We start from the raw sequence: 15881 nt of genomic DNA, 5'->3' as shown, positions 1-15881 counted from the left end.
TCATCAGGGTATAGGACTGCTCACATAGCAACCACTTCCTTTTGTTTATCTCAAAGCCTCTTCTCCCACGATTTTCTCCTCTGCCCTTCCCCACACTACCTCTCCTTTCATCCACCCTTCTATCAACTTATTGCCCCTCTGCATAACCTACACGACCTAGCTGGCAACTCATCTGATCGGGCTCTTTCCCTTTGTGGTTGATAGGCCTTCTCTCGTCTCTCTTTTTGTCACGTATTCAATCCATTTCTTTGCACGCCACTCGCTTTCATCTGGTCTCTAACAATTCTTTAGGCGACACATAGCGTGTCAACTTGTCTCTTCGGGAAGTTCCTCACTCCCAAAGTCTCCTGTCTATCTTGTCACGCGTCTCCTGCGATACTACAGTTCTCACATTTGCCCACTTACACAAGTCTACTCTTGACACTGGCCTGTTCGTCTTGGACTTACCTTCTCTCTTAATCACATTTATTTGACACCCACGTTTCCCCAGGTTCTTTCCCTCCTCGAAACACAGCATTATGGTGGGGAACACCACATCTCCTGCTGTTGATTCAGCCGAGATAGACGAGAATGGCAGAATCACTTACTTGTTGTTCCGGGTCTTGTCGGGTCACAAAACATGCGAGGCAACGACACTTGCTACATGTCTTCCCCAGTGGCTTGGTGACATCGAAGAGCATAACCCAGTTCACCCTGATATCCCAGAGCTACTAACTCATCTTCTGATCCCATTTGGTACAACCTCTATTCCCAAAGACGTCGAGAAACTCTCAGTTCCCGAATCTTTGGATAGTAGTCAGAAGTGGATGATGAAACTCCGCATCCTCATGGATAACAAAGCACATGAAAGACTGCTGCAGAAGTTTGGAGCTATGGAGGGCCAAGAGGGATCATTCGAAGGTCTCTCTGAGCAAGAGAACGGTAAAGACACTGTTCAATTCAAGAATCGGTAGATGATACTGACATCACGGAAAGCTCAAGAAGATAGTATAGATGATCATCTCGTCGTTGACCCCAACCGGACCGTGCAATTTGATCGTGATATCCGGGATGTGATGACCCGGGGCGATAAAGACGCAATGAAAAGGTATCCCGACGTCTTTTACGTGACCGGCTACGTTGCCTGGACGGTTCGATCTCCTTACTGGAATGTCGCCTTGGCCACCGATGATCACGGCAATCGACTTCTCTCAGATGATGTCTTGGATAGAGTCCTTCCGAAGTGGAGACAAATTCTCACCGGGGAGACGATCCCGACCCCGAAATATGGTGTTGTGGATTCTTTTCGTTCGTGGCTGGCTAGTGAGGAGAAAAAGGCCAGTGATCTCGGCAAGCCTTGGCCAAACACCCCTATCAAGAATGTCTCTTCAGCCTCAAGGCCGAAGCTCGTAAGCCCCAGGACCCCGGAACCCTATTCTCGCCTTCGCAGCACGAATGCAAGCCGTCTCTCTTCACTTGAGTCCACTTCGGATGTTACCGACAGTGAGCAAACTGAAATGCTCCGAGAGATACTTGCAGAAGTCAGAGAATTGAGGAACATGATCAGACAAATTATCGAAAGGAACGACGCGCTCGAGTCTACAGAAAATCAAACGTATGGGTCTTGGCAACAGGGCTACCCTCCCATTCCTCAAGCAATGCAACCAAACCATCCCGTACCACAAGAGAGTCCATTCGTCAATGCTCAATATTATGACCCGGAATTTGAGTACGATTGGCAACGCTGGAATTATGACCAAGACCCGACTACCATGCCAGGCCCGGAATATGGTTCAGCTCGTGATATCTAAGCCTGTGCATAGGCTAGGAAGGGCTGGTGCTCACGTAGGAGTTGGTGGGGGTCTTTGACCCAAGCGCAGGAATACAAAGATCTTGGGGGCAGGGGTGAATGAGAAGATGATATTTGGATGAGCAGATATGGCTGTGATCTATGTTAACATCGAGGATCACAAATGTTCGTCGCATTTATCATCTTGTTGTCATACAGCATGTGAACGTGTCTGTTAGAATATTTCAATTAAGCTCAATTTCGCTCTATTGATGGTCCTACATTCTTTATTAATCAATAGATCTTGCACACATCTAGCTTAGTTTCTGGTTCACCTTGGCAGCAATACGTGAAAATGTGCGATCCGCCAATATATATAAGACGGTGATGATTCTGATGAATTAGATAAATCGAAATTTGACAGATGGTCTGACAAAAATATAGAAAGATGCGAGTAGGAAACAAGCAACATTGTCTCTACGCCCGTTGCTTGTCCTCATTACTCTTCCCAGGTGGGTGGATATTCTTAGCAGAGCTCAGCCCTGTCCCGGCAGTGCAATGCTGATTGATCAGACTTTCCAAGAGGCTCTCACAAGTCATCCCTAATTACCCCAGTCCGTCCACAGATCAACCCCGCCTTACTTTGACGCCGATCTCCATTATAACTAGCGGTAAGTCCAATAGCTACATGTATACATTGAAACTCAGCCTAGCCGAGTGTTCTTGGCATCAGCGTGATTACTTGAGAGAAACCCTACTGAGATTAAAACCAACGTATCTACCATCGGGCGCTGTGCCCAAAGCGAGGCCCAAAGGGGCTCAACAGCACGGTTGTCTGACCAGGCGAGTTATAGCGCGGATGACGTGTGATATCGGAGAATTTGTTTTCGTCGTGCAGATTGAATAAACCATTTCCTCGGGCCAGATCAAGTGAATATGTCTTTTAACACCTGATGCGATTCACTGTCAATATGGCGAAGTCCCCCGCTTTTCGATGAAGAGAGACTTTGATGAATGCGCATGACACACACTCTTTTCTTTAGCTTCTTTCAATCTCAAATACTATTTGAGCTAGTGTTGGATCTCCACGCATAGAACCTCTAGATGATTGGTTTAATATCGTCCACGGTTGGTCCACATGGGTGCAGATCATCTACCTGGCGTAAACAAGACTCAAGCCCACGCAAGTTAATGGGATGTGATGTATTCTACAGTTTTCATTGTCTAAAGTTAACAAGAGTAGAAGATCGGAATTAAAATTTTCAAATAGACTTGATCTCTCTTGAAGCTCTTGCATAAATTCAATAGTGTTATGATATGCTCTCTCCCTTGCTGATGGGAATGTGGAACCAGCATACACTTGCAGCGAACAACACATCTGCTATCCCGTTCCTAGTTGTAGTGCCGAGGCTACTGCCGAGACCTTTAGCTTCTAGACTTTTGGGTCAGATGGTCATAAATGTAACTCATGTGGGGGAGATATGCAGAAGATCAAATGGAGTGAAGCTAACACAACTTGTGTTGACTGCGCCTTGTACAATGGGAGACATCACAAAGATTTAAAAAATTCTATATTGTATACAGTAGGTGCATACACTCTACACTATGGTAATGCTTTGTTTATGCCAAAAAACATTTGTTTTTTTTCTTTTTATTTGAGGATCCACACGAGCAAGACTCCTTGGAGCTCGGTAATGAGCTCATCCCTTTCGGGGCCGACTACAGTTAGACCAGACTCAATACTGATATGCACCTTACATCGCCCAGATACGATGTGCAGGGGTTAGCGGCCGATGATTGGATTAGCTGTTGATATGCGAAGTGGTCATACTTCGGCCCCAACCTAGGGGAGCTGCGAATGGTGTAGACTGAATCAACATAAATTGGACGTAATTCCTCCTTCTCAGGGTGTTTTTCTATTCACAGCCCAATCCGCCTTCTGTTTATACATTATACATAATGTTTGGTCTCATCCCGCTTCTATTTACTGCGCTCGCCAGCGCATACCCCAACCGGGGTCCTTGCACAGGCAACTGCTGGGCCCATGACCCTGCCATGATCCAGCGTGTGTCTGATGGGAAATACTACCGCTTTTCGACGGGCACGGGTGTCAGCACTCATAGCTCGCCCTCGGTGAAGGGTCCATGGACGGACCTTGGTTCCGCGTTGCCAGATGGGTCTAAGATTACCCTCGATGGCGTGGACAGCACGAATATCTGGGTAAGAAAAGACCTTAAAATGCTGGAGAAATTATATCCATGTTTAGTAGCTAACATAATCCACCTTATAGGCCCCCGATGTCCACTACCAGAACGACCAGTACTATATGTACTACGTCCTGTCAAAGATCGGCACAAAGAATTCACAGATCGGTGTAGCAACATCCAAGACCATGGAACCTGGCAGCTGGACAGATCACGGCTCGGTTGGTCTTCCTGCAAATGACAACTACAACCGTATCGATCCCGCCTGGATCACCATCGGCGGCAAGAACTACATGAACTTTGGTTCCTTCTGGGGCGATATCTTCCAGGTTCCGATGGAGACTCCTCTGCAAGTTGGCGGCGCAACTCCCTACCAAATCTCCTGGAATGCTACCCTCAACCACCGCGAAGAGGGCGCATACGAGTTCAAGCACGGCGATTACTACTACCTCCTCTACTCCGCTGGTATTGCGGGCCAGTACACAAAGACATTCCCGGCTGAGGGTGCTGAGTACCACATTCGCGTTTGCCGATCCTCGACTGGCCTTGGTGATTTTGTACGCTTCCCAATCTTCTCGTCCATTCCCAAAGACACCGTTTCTAACATTCTTATCTTAATAGGTTGATGCCGATGGAAAGTCCTGCAAGGAGACCGGCGGCACCATGCTCCTCTCCAGCCACGGTCAGGTATTCGGACCCGGTGGCCCTGGTGTTGTCAATGACAAGGACCTCGGTGTGGTCATGTACTACCACTACTACCCTCTTGACCTCAAGCAGAGCACCACCAAATCCGACAACGCGAACTACAGGTACGGGTGGAACGTTCTCGGCTGGGAAAACGGCTGGCCTTTCGTCAAGGCCAATTAATGCACATACTTCTCGTGGCGGGCCCGCGACGCCGATACATATTTCTTTTACATTATTTTCTTCTATTGTCAATGGTTGGGTTCATATTCTTTTGGAGGTATTGCTATTGCACTCGTTTGCTAGATACCCATGCCGTCTTGTCTGTCATGATGCGCTTCTTTTTGTGTCTGGCGACTCTTAATTATATAATGTGGCTCTTACATTCTTATTTGGGTCAATTGACTAGTTACCTACTTGGATATCTATAACATTTCGCTTTCGCTTAAAATCACGTACAGTTGTCGAGTAACGCCGTGAAGATCTCCCAGTTCCATTTAGCTTCCATATACCCCAACTCAAAGACCGAGATCGCCAATTCCAAGATAGAATGTTATCTATACCATGGCAATTCTGCTGAATAACCTTCCCAACCGCACTGACTTAGTATGTCTCCACCATGTCCACAATCCAACCGGCGAGACCACACAGGAATGCGGCCGGGCCCGCATGCAAAGCCAACCTCCGAGAGGAATCCTGTCAGACGTCCAGATTGTAGCCAGTGAGGCTTCCTTTTCTGAAGATTGGCAAAGAAAGAAATTCTCTAGTATCTAAGCAACGAGAGAAAACTCTCTACCTAGACTACAATCAGTCGATTCTAGCTTGTAAAGCCCAGCCAAGGACACTCGTAGATGCCAGGCACTTGTTGGATTTTGGCAAATGAGCATGCAAATAGTTGGGCTGGTAGCGCGCCCAAGTAAACAAATAACCGACTGCTGCTGATGTTAGTACTTTGTTGGTTTGATTGGTGAGAATGGAGCAATATATACGTACTTCGGGACAAGATCAGAAGAACAAGGAATTTCACGAAGCCGAATTATGGTTCGTGTCTCCTGCCAAGTTGATACAGGAATCCAACAGCTTGCCGAGGCAGAGATCGGGATATCAAATAAGATATCGAAAAAGCTGCCTTATAAATAATCCCAAAAAAGCTATGAGACATTGCCGGGAGATGTCTTTCACCTATATAGTCCCTAACACCCATAAATATTCGCCTAGTATATAATCTAGGACCCTTTGAAGGTCCAATCGTATATCATGATAGGGTGACACCCTTTCTCGGTAAGAGATGGTCCCAAAGCCCAGCTGAAGAAGGTCAACACTCGAGACAGTCGAACTCAGACGAACACTATCTGATGTATTCGACATGGAGATTTTGCCACAGTGGATAACCTAGACCTATATATATCCAACAAAGTCTACGAAAAGGTCAACCATAGCACCTATGATCCAAATGAATATCCATAAGATTCAGCTATTAGAAATCCAAGTTAAGCTTTACGGAGAAGTTGTCTCTTTGGTAGGGCTGCAAAAGCAGATCGTATCATTAAATATCACAAATCCCCTTAACTATGTAGGTATGCATTGATACATATATATACCAAGCCGTAGCCACAGTGACGTGCATCATCAATTGGCCACTTACCGCACTGTGGCCACGTGCAGAATCTAGTTCTAGTGATATAAAAGAGTATAAATTATAACTTATGTATGAATTCAGTTACTCTTAAAGTTGCTTATAAATGCTTTGCGATTGCCTGGGCTTAAATGGAATACCGTTGTACGTCCCCGGATGAGAGCGAAGAACAGCTATCACAGCTATTAATATTATATCTCAAATCCAGCTGAACAAGTACAACTCAATAACCATTGTTATCAATTCCAGAAAGATAAAAAAAAAAAAGAAGAGAAGAGTCAAAAGTGCCCCAAAAAAAGTGCCAAAGTGTAGTGACGGACTCGGAGAAAACCCCCCCGGGAGATTCGAGCTGGCCTTTTCTTGTGTACTTTACCTTTCTGTGATTGTCCGGGGTTCTCTTCTCGATCTTTCTTTTCTCTCACCTCCCACCTCTCACCTCTCCTCATTCTCTCTCACCTCTCCTCACTTTTCTTTTCAGGTGGCTCCTCTCTTTGAGCCCCTGTATCCTTCTTTTTTTCCTTTTCGATTCTCGGCGCGCTTGTAAGTCCAAATTGCTATTGCATTTTCCTTAAATTGCATCCGCAATCTCCTGAAAAGCTATATATCCCACTCAATTACAAAAGACGAAGGATATAATCTCACCTGTGAGTTATTTCCAAGTCCTTGTCATGCCATTGATTACACCCGAGGTTTACGGTGATCTGTCCTGATCTGCCTGGATCTGTCGTGATTGCATACTGACCCGGGCCCGCGTTGATTGCAGGATCTTGTGCATAGCCTATTTAAAACCTTGTCTCCAACCCCCGACCCCCGTTACCTTTATCCATTTCCATCACTCGTAATGGCTTCGGAAGCATCTACCTCTGCCAACGGCGGATCCCTCGCCGCTATGTTGGAACAGCAGCACGCCCGTGACGAGGAACACAAGCCCACTGTGGAGGAAACCGTGGACGAGGAGGACCTCAAACACCCCCTCCGACCTCGCTGCAGCCCGAGCAGCCCGAGCAGCCCCTTCTCGTTGACGCTGACACCCCCGAGTCTACCACTCTCGCCCAAACCGTTTCCCCCGCGCCCGCCTCCAAACCCGCCAAAAAGGGCCCGGCATTCGACGTTCAATCCGAGGAATTGTTCCCAGCTTTGGGTAGCGGTCCGAAGCCTGCTGCCCCTGCGGCCGCTACATGGGGTGCGAAGAAGCCTTCCGCAGCCACTACTGTCGCAAATGGCTCACCTGTGAAGTCAATGGGTACGTGAATTACTTTGGAGCGTCCGCGAATTGGACAATTATTTTGACACACGAATAGAGATCCCCCGAATCATGGCCCTCCCCGGAAAGCACATGGAGCAGCTGCGCCTAGCACCCTCCCAGATGCAACCCCGTGGACAGATGAAGAAGCCTCTTCGTGACATCCTCCGGGATATCTCCCGCAGATCAAAGGCCAATGTTGATATGCGCGGTGGCCCTGGTGGCTCAATCATTTTCGAAGGAAAGGGCTCCGTAGATGCAGTGCGCCAGGCTCTCCGCGAGGTGGCTCAGCAGGTTGGATCTAAGGTACATGGATTGGAGACGCGCAAAGCGAGTATCTAGGCTAACCAATTCGGCCCCAATAGCAATCCGTCCGTGTTCCCATTCCCACATCCGCGCGCGCTCACATTATTGGCCGCCAAGGTACCGTTGTGCAGGATATCCAGACCCGCACCGGTGCCCGTGTTCAGGTCCCCCGCGCTGACGGTAACGCTGCCGACGATGATGACGACGACACCATTGATATTTTGATTGAGGGAGATGCCGTGGCCGCGGAGATGGCGCGCCGTGAGATTGAGGCAATTGTTAAGGAGCGCGGCTCAAACATGAGCTTCCGATTGAAGACCGTCCCTCCTGAGTTCTTCCCCTTCATTGCAGGTGCCCATGACGCCAACGTGCGGGCCATTGAAGAGCGCACAAAAGCGCAGATCAATGTTCCGCGCTATGATACTTGGTCGAGCCAGCCCCCTCCTCAGGAGGCCAACCCTGGCCAAGTCCAGTTCGTGGCTGTGCCTGATAAGCACATTTTGATTTCCGGAGAACGCGCTGCCGCACAGGAGGCTCGGGCTGAGATTGAGCGCTTGGCTGCACGATTGCACCAGCAGCTTACTCTGCGCCAGCTGGCCATCAACCGTGGCCAGCACCAGTTCATTCTTGGAAATGAGGCTGATGCTCTGCACCAGTTCGTTGCACAGACTGGATGTGCCATTGTCCTGCCCCCTGCCTCCGATGAGAGTGAGTTCCTCACCATCACCGGTCCCCTTGACCAGATCGAGGCTGGTATTGAACACGCTATGGATCTTGCGACAAGCATGCAGATGGCTAGCATTGATCTGTCCCGTCAGCACCCCAATGCTCCCGCCGGTCCCAATGCCCACGCAAGCGCTCTCTCGCAGTACCTTCGTCGCCGTCAGGTCATTCAGGAACTCGAATCGACCTACGATGCGCACATTGCACTTCCTCCTAGCGTTGGCGGACCCGTCACCTGGGAGGTGTACTCCCCGTGACGGCAAGAACACCATTCGTGCCCGCTCCGATATCATGAACCTAGTCCAGGCTCTCCCGCCTTCTAGACTCCGCCACGTCTCTGTAGACCCGTACTTCCACCAGTACCTGCGTGACCGAAGCGCCAGCGCCCTTCAGAGTGATTATGGCGTCCACCTGATGGTGCCGGATGACATCAACAGCCCCGAAGTTGTTCTTGTCTACGAAGGCCCCTCCTCAACTGCCTCTCGCTTTGAGGTCCCCAGACAGCGCCCCTCCCCCGCAGATGTTGCAGCCTTCGAGAAGGGTCTTCAAGAGGCCCAGGAATTCCTCCTGGGCACTCTCGGAGACCAGCTTGACATTGTTGCCAAGACGGTCTCCGTGCCTGCCAAATACCAGGAGAAGGCACGTAAATTCATCACCCGCGAGCAGGAGGCTAAGGGCGAGGATAGCATCCCTGTGCGTGCCATTGTTGGTGATGCTAAGGGTTCTCAATGCCAGGTTTCTCTTCGTGGTCCCTCGGCCCTGGTGGCAGAACTTGTTGCCAAGGTGGAGGCTTTCGTCGTGGAGCAGGAGAAGGATGATCTGGAGCGTGGTTACACCACTACCTTCGACTTCCCCCAGAAGTATGCGAACTTCCTGATTGGCAAGCGTGGTGAAAACATCAACAAGCTCCGCGAGGAGTTCGATGTTGATATCAAGGTGGAGAACGGAAAGGTCGAGGTCAAGGGACCCAAGGCTAAGGCGGATGCTACCCGCATGCGCATCATCAATATGGGCAAGAAATTGGAAGATGAGACCACTCACATTCTCAAGGTCCCGGCCCAATACCACCGTGAGCTGATCGGCCAGCGCGGAAACCAGGTCAACCGTCTTCAGGATCGTTATTCCGTCCGGGTTCAGTTCCCCCGCGCAACCGTTGCCAATGATGACTCCACGGAAACTGGCAGCGACGCTGGTGGTGCTCGTCCCCAGCGTACTCAGCAGGCTCCGGATGAGGTCCTCATTAAGGGCCCCAGCAAGGGCGCCGACTCTGCTCGTGACGAGATCCTCAGCTTGCTGCAATATGTCATTGAACACGGTCATTCCGCCGCCATCTCTGTGGCCCAGAGCCAGGTCGCATCCCTGATCGGCCAGCGTGGTCGCGAGATGGACAAGCTTCGCGCTGATACCGGTGCTCAGATTGATGTCCCTAACGCCAACGACGCACCAGATGCGTCTGGGCGCGTGGAGATTCGTGTCAAGGGTACTAAGCAGCAAGTTGCCGAGGCCAAGAAGATCTTGCAGCAGCGGGCTAGCGCGTTCGATGCGACGGTGACTAAGACCATTGAGGTCGATAAGAAATACCACAAGGCTTTGATCGGTGGAGGCGGTATGTTTTCATGCAATGTGATATACTTATTTTCATTTACTGACTTAATATAGGTGCCAACATCCGCAAGATTGTTACCGAGGCCGGTGGCCCTACTGATGGTAGCGCCGCTAGAATGGTCCGTTTCCCCCGTCCTGAAAGCACCGAATCGACTATCCGCCTCGAGGGCAACGGCAAGATCGTGGACAGCATCATCGCCGCGATTGAAGAGTTTGTCAAGGAGCGCCAGGACCAGGTCACGGAGATCATCGACGTCCCCACCGCCCAGCACCGCATGCTTATCGGCCGTGGAGGTGACACGCGCCGCGGCATTGAGTCCAAGTTCAATGTCACCCTTGATATCCCCAAGCAGGGCTCTGGCCGTACCGATGTGAAGCTCAAGGGCCCCAGCAACGCCGTCGAAAGCGCCAAGGAGCACCTCAAGTCCATGCTGAAGGAGCAGCACGCGGAGACTATCGAGGTCCCCAGCCACCTGCACCACGTCCTTGCCGACAATGGCCACATCTTCCGCCGCCTGCGCAACGACTACCAGGTCACCGTTGACCACGCTGGCCAGTCTGTGCCCGTGCCTGCTCCCTCTGCCGCTGAGGATACCCGCACTACAGCTGAAGGTACCGACATGCCCCTGATCATTGACGACCCGAACACCACTGCCGATGCACACTCCTGGACCGTCGTCGACGATAACACCGCAGAAGTCGCCTCAAGCCCCTTCCCTTGGGTTCTCAGCGGAACCCCGGAGAACGTGACCAAGGCCCGCGCCGTCATCGAGAAGGCACTCGCGTCCGCAACCCAGCAGTCCACCACGGGCTACCTGATCCTGCCCGACCCCAAAACCTACCGCTTCGTCGTTGGCCAGGGCGGCAGCCAGATCAACGCCATCCGCAAGAAGACTGGTTGCCGTATCAACGTGCCCAAGGACAAGGCTCGCGGTGAAGCTATTGAAATCCGGGGTAGCACCAGCGGGTTGGAAGAGGCCAAGGAGATGATCCTAGAGGCCGTGGAGAATGGACTTCATGGCGCTGGGCGATGAGTGGTTATGGTTCGTTATTGCGAGAGTGGTTTTTGATCTGACATAGAGAACCTGGCCTGACTTTACAACCAACCACCCTTCTCTGCTTTAAATTCGAGCGAGCGGGAACAGTATCATTTTAGTACTTTTTTGGCTATTTTTATCCTTCAATTCTTGTTTTCATCTTTTTCTTTTGGTATCTATTTTTTCATGAATATTGGTTTTTTAAAATAGTTTCTCTTGATCTCGCTTTCGCATTTATTGCTCCTTGGCCTTTTTCATCCGATTTGTGTCTTCTTTTCTTGTAGCTATTATCCCCAGATCTGATTCAGATTTGTCTACGAGGAATTTATGGACCTGACTCTTTAGTGAAAGAGACGGAGTGTTGCTAGTTAGTAATTGGGTTCTATTATAGGTGGATTGGAACTCCTTTTACCTAAGTATGTTCAATCTACGGAGTATAGCCGACATGTTACATGCTACGACATACATTGCAATATAAATTTGCCTACCAGAAGAGGAACCGAACCGAACGCCGTCGAAAAGCCAAGCTCGGACCCCTCTCATCTCTAGGCTACTGGAAATCTCTTTCGCCGTAAGATCGAATTGGAGATATTGGAGATGAGGGGATGTCGGGCATCGGATCGTCGTCCCCAATGGAGTAAAGGACTCCGCTGGGTGCCAATTCCCGTATTAAGCCCAGGCCTACCTACCTACGTATTAAGGTATTAAGCCCGCTTGGCTATGACACAAGTCCCGAGGTATCACACATTCACGTTGATATAGGTATTCCAGAAAGGGAAAAAAAAAGATTGATCCAAAAACCTATGTCGACAATACACATGTACCGGATACTGTCTGGTAACTCGAGACCTTTCCCTTTCCCCGTTTTGGTGCTCACCTCTTGCCGCTTTTTGACCACTAAGTAAAACTGAGCACGTGCCTGAGTACCTTGACTTCCAAGGTTGATCACGGGCCATTATATAATCAACATGATCTGCTCACTGGAGACCTGTAGTAAGGGTACTTATTATATTTGTAGCTGTGGTACCCAGAGAAAGAATATCTGAAAGAACATCCAACAAAGAGAATTCCCTTAGTGCAGTCCCTGCAATTGCTTTGAGATCGAGGAACCTTTCTCGTGGGAGCTTATCTGTTCTCTCCTCCAGTTCTGTTAGCTTGCAATACCACTGGTCGATTGATTGCGCTTCTTTCCTGATCTCTCCCGTTGACAGGAGTAAGTATCAAGGATAATTACTTTACAGTGTGAGTTACTATAACTTCATTTGTTCCAAATCTATCGGGGATGATAGAAAGCCGATTTCGTGCTGTGATTTGACTTGTATTGGTAAGAACATCTGTTTGGAACACCATGATGCATAATTTATGCAATCAATACCCCCGCATAATGCTCTGGCTAACAGCCATACATCTCCACCTCATCTATTGTTCTGGCTCCTCTGCGAAGAATACCGGCTTGGAGGGGTGAGTGTTGACACGCAAACTCAACATGTCGGGTCTGGAGTAGTGTCCAACAACATCAAGCCATTGCTTGGCTCGAAGTTTGTCATTGACATCGACATTTGCGTACAGGATTCCTTCTTTGTCGGATGGCATGGTGGCAATAGGCTCTCCTCCCGGGCCGAAGATAGCTGAGAAACCTCCGCCAGTACCCTGGACGTATTCAAGGTCTTGCACCTTGTTCTTGTTGAAGTTTTCCTCAGACATCACTTGGGTGCAGACAAGGACAAAGCATGCACCTTCGAGTGCCATGACCTGGGACATCTTTCTATTCATATCGCTGGTCATCCAATACGGCATCTTGGACCCAAAGGATTCAGGCCTATCCCAGAGGGCTGGCCAGGATGCAACATGAATGTCGACGTCCTGTTGATACTCATAGTACCTCAGGAGTGGCTGTGTGTGCTCCCAGCAGTTGAGTCCCCCAATCCTTCCGAAAGGCGAATCGACAACAGTCTTCAACGAGTCGCCCTCACCGGTGCCCCAGTATGCTCTCTCCACATGGGTCGGCTTAGTCTTGCGACGGTGGTGGACAATCTGTCCATCAATATTGATGAAGACCTATTAGCATCTCAACCAGTCAGTTCTGTCAAACAACAGCACACCCGTGGACTTGTCTAGGAATTTCACTAAAATGAGGATCGCTGATGGAGAAACAGTGTAGTCGGTTCCAAACAGGGTCTGTGTCATGCATGCTGGCTAATCATGCATCCAACAACTTGGGTCTTACTGACCTGGGAAATATAGAGTGAGCCCTGGTAGCGTTCACTGAATCCAAGAACACAAAACGTTCCATTTTCTTTGACCGCAGCCTGGATACGTCGCATCTCGTCCGAATCAACAGCCAACGAATTATGGAAGTACTCATCCATAAAGGGGCCGTTATCGAACACACTTGTGGTGAACATACTCCTAACACACCTTAGCGACCATCTTGGATTTTTAGAGTATCGAACATTCAAAGCTTACCACGGATAGCCGGGAATGAAAACCTCCGGAAATCCAACAACATTGGCGCCTTCTTTGCCAGCGTCACCCAGCAGAGAAATCACCTTCTCAACACCACCCTGCAAATCATTCCAGACAGGCTCAGCCTGAACCGCAGCGACGCGGACTTTTCTTTCAACTGGGGCAGTCATAGTGGTTGTAGATTAAGAGACTTGGTAATGTGGTCGATTGAATGGATGATTTGGCAGAGTCATTCGAGGGGAAAATCTGCCGGCTTTTATGCTGGCTCCCATGTATCTTTGCTCTCACATCACGGGGGTGCTATCTACAATAACGATAAACCCCGCTCGGTGTATCATTCTACCTAGGTACCTAGGTATCAGCAAGGCTGAATAATCGGCTTCCAAGGTTACTGCATTTGTCACACAACCGCGGGGTTGACTTCCAAAGTTCCAACACCGTCGATGACAGGACCCACGTCTACGGGCGACTGAGTATGTCACCCGACACATAACTCTCTCATAGGTTTATAATGCCAGGAAATAATTTAGATCCACTCTCACTTCACAAGTACTATTGTTGAATATATAGTTACTTTATATAGTATTTTTATAAATGAATACTGTTGAGCAACCTGTTACTATGGAAGGAAGCAGAGGAAATTATTAATTGATTAAACTAGAAATGTAGGGGGTTATATACCCTGCTAAAACCATCTGAACATTGCTCAATCTGTAGCCAATAACAAATAGTAAGCAAAAGAAGGCTCAGTCTGTAGCAAACATGCATGCAAACATGGGAGATTGTTTAACAAATTTGAATTCAATCTGAATTGAATCTGAATTGAATCTATAAAGTGTATAGTATAGAAATAGTAAATGCTTCAAGAAGGCAGTAATGGACTAGGCGGTGAGGTGGTAACCAATGAGAGAGTTATCCACGTCGCCGATAGTGTGGAGAACTTTTGGAAAGTGGAGCTGCCAAGGTCGGGGATTAATATTGTGGCCTCAGGCAACAAACAATATTTTGATTTTGGGATCAAGCCTGAGGTCTAGAACAATTCATTTTAATCTGGCCTCTTTCTCCATTCGCCTATATGCTCGTCTACCTATAGATCTCGCTATTATTATGACGTCTGTTGCTCTTACAGTTTGGCAACGATTGAATTCATTTACACTATGATCTTGTTTTGATCTCGGTCAGTCACCATAGCATTAAAACATTCAGAGACTTATATACAAGTGCATCAGTAGGTCGGGTACAGAGGTCATCTTGGAAGGTAACCAGGCGGCACAAATTCGGAGAAGCCTCAGATACAACTGGGAGTGCAAGGGAAACAACGAGCTCAAAGACCTAAGTGAAACTTAGGCAAGAATCTAGATACTACCTTCTAGAAGCACTTGATCATGGTAAACCTATTTTTGAGATGTTTATAACTCGCACAATCATTTATAACCAACACGGTATGTTTTCCAAAGTGTCGTAAATCGATTCCGTTAATTACATTTGAGCGCATCAGACTAAGTGATTGCATAGCACGTATGTTCAACCCTACTATAACTAGGACCCGTTGAATTCATCTTTGAGGTTAGAGTGAATGTCATGCTAATAAAGACTAACGAACGTAATTACGATATTGCGCCGGTTCGGCGGGGAGCCAGTAAGAATGATCGACTAGCTCCCTTGGGAATGTGATATGAGTTTTCGAATACCCGATTCCAACACGCAACTCGTTTGATGGCTTATACGAATGCCAAGGGGAACAGTGGAACCGACCACAATCTGGGGATCCCCCACAATCTACCGGCACAATTTGCCGGATATCAACTCAACCTTGTCGGGCTTTGCGGGTCCACTTCTTTTATCTTTTGTCAACGCGAGCCTTAGTTGCGCCTGGGATATACAGCCCGATCCCACTTTCTCCATGCCTTTCGGCCAGGATCTGAGCGAATAGTGAACTTGGCATACGCCATTCGGCGACATGGTGGGTCCTGCGTTAGCTCGCATGCTTAACAGGAGCTCGAGCTTCTGGAGGGATTGGATGGCAATCTACTTTCACGGCTCTCGGCAATACCAGGACTCCCCGTCCGAGCACTATCAGGCAGAGCTGTGGGGGAACAAACCGGGGTAGCTCGTGGCAAACACCAATCTAGCCTTTCAGAGAGGCTTGTTGCTTACGCTCAAGCAGGGCCCAAAAGACTATCCCTTGCTGCACCTGCTCTACGCCCTT

The 15881-nt window shown here is 48.9% G+C and overlaps 4 protein-coding genes across 4 annotated transcripts; 3 read left to right on the top strand and 1 right to left on the bottom strand.

Annotated features, from left to right (window-relative positions):
• Positions 1-518: 518 nt before the first annotated feature.
• On the top strand, positions 519-1790 carry N7516_003646 (uncharacterized protein; the record flags this gene model as incomplete). Its single annotated transcript, XM_057216366.1, has 2 exons — positions 519-921; positions 976-1790. The coding sequence occupies 2 exons, from the start codon at positions 519-521 to the stop codon at positions 1788-1790; spliced, it is 1218 nt and encodes a 405-aa protein (XP_057078249.1).
• A 1937-nt stretch (positions 1791-3727) lies between these two features.
• On the top strand, positions 3728-4839 carry N7516_003645 (uncharacterized protein; the record flags this gene model as incomplete). The annotated part of the gene is made up of 3 exons (XM_057216365.1): positions 3728-3988; positions 4059-4529; positions 4594-4839. The coding sequence occupies 3 exons, from the start codon at positions 3728-3730 to the stop codon at positions 4837-4839; spliced, it is 978 nt and encodes a 325-aa protein (XP_057078248.1).
• Positions 4840-7133: 2294 nt separating this feature from the next.
• On the top strand, positions 7134-11203 carry N7516_003644 (putative RNA binding effector protein Scp160; the record flags this gene model as incomplete). The annotated part of the gene is made up of 6 exons (XM_057216364.1): positions 7134-7226; positions 7283-7535; positions 7594-7841; positions 7901-8782; positions 8829-10170; positions 10224-11203. The coding sequence occupies 6 exons, from the start codon at positions 7134-7136 to the stop codon at positions 11201-11203; spliced, it is 3798 nt and encodes a 1265-aa protein (XP_057078247.1).
• Positions 11204-12625: 1422 nt separating this feature from the next.
• N7516_003643 (carbon-nitrogen hydrolase family protein) lies at positions 12626-13842 on the bottom strand (the record flags this gene model as incomplete). The annotated part of the gene is made up of 3 exons (XM_057216363.1): positions 12626-13264; positions 13438-13615; positions 13673-13842. 3 exons carry the CDS (start codon positions 13840-13842, stop codon positions 12626-12628), a joined length of 987 nt encoding a protein of 328 aa, XP_057078246.1.
• Between the last annotated feature and the right edge of the window lie 2039 nt (positions 13843-15881).

This window comes from Penicillium verrucosum (assembly GCF_028828655.1).
Source record: "Penicillium verrucosum strain IBT 35672 chromosome Unknown utg000001l_segment0_segment0, whole genome shotgun sequence".
NCBI classification, from domain to species: Eukaryota; Fungi; Ascomycota; class Eurotiomycetes; order Eurotiales; family Aspergillaceae; genus Penicillium; species Penicillium verrucosum.
This window is presented reverse-complemented; position numbering and strand designations above follow the sequence as displayed.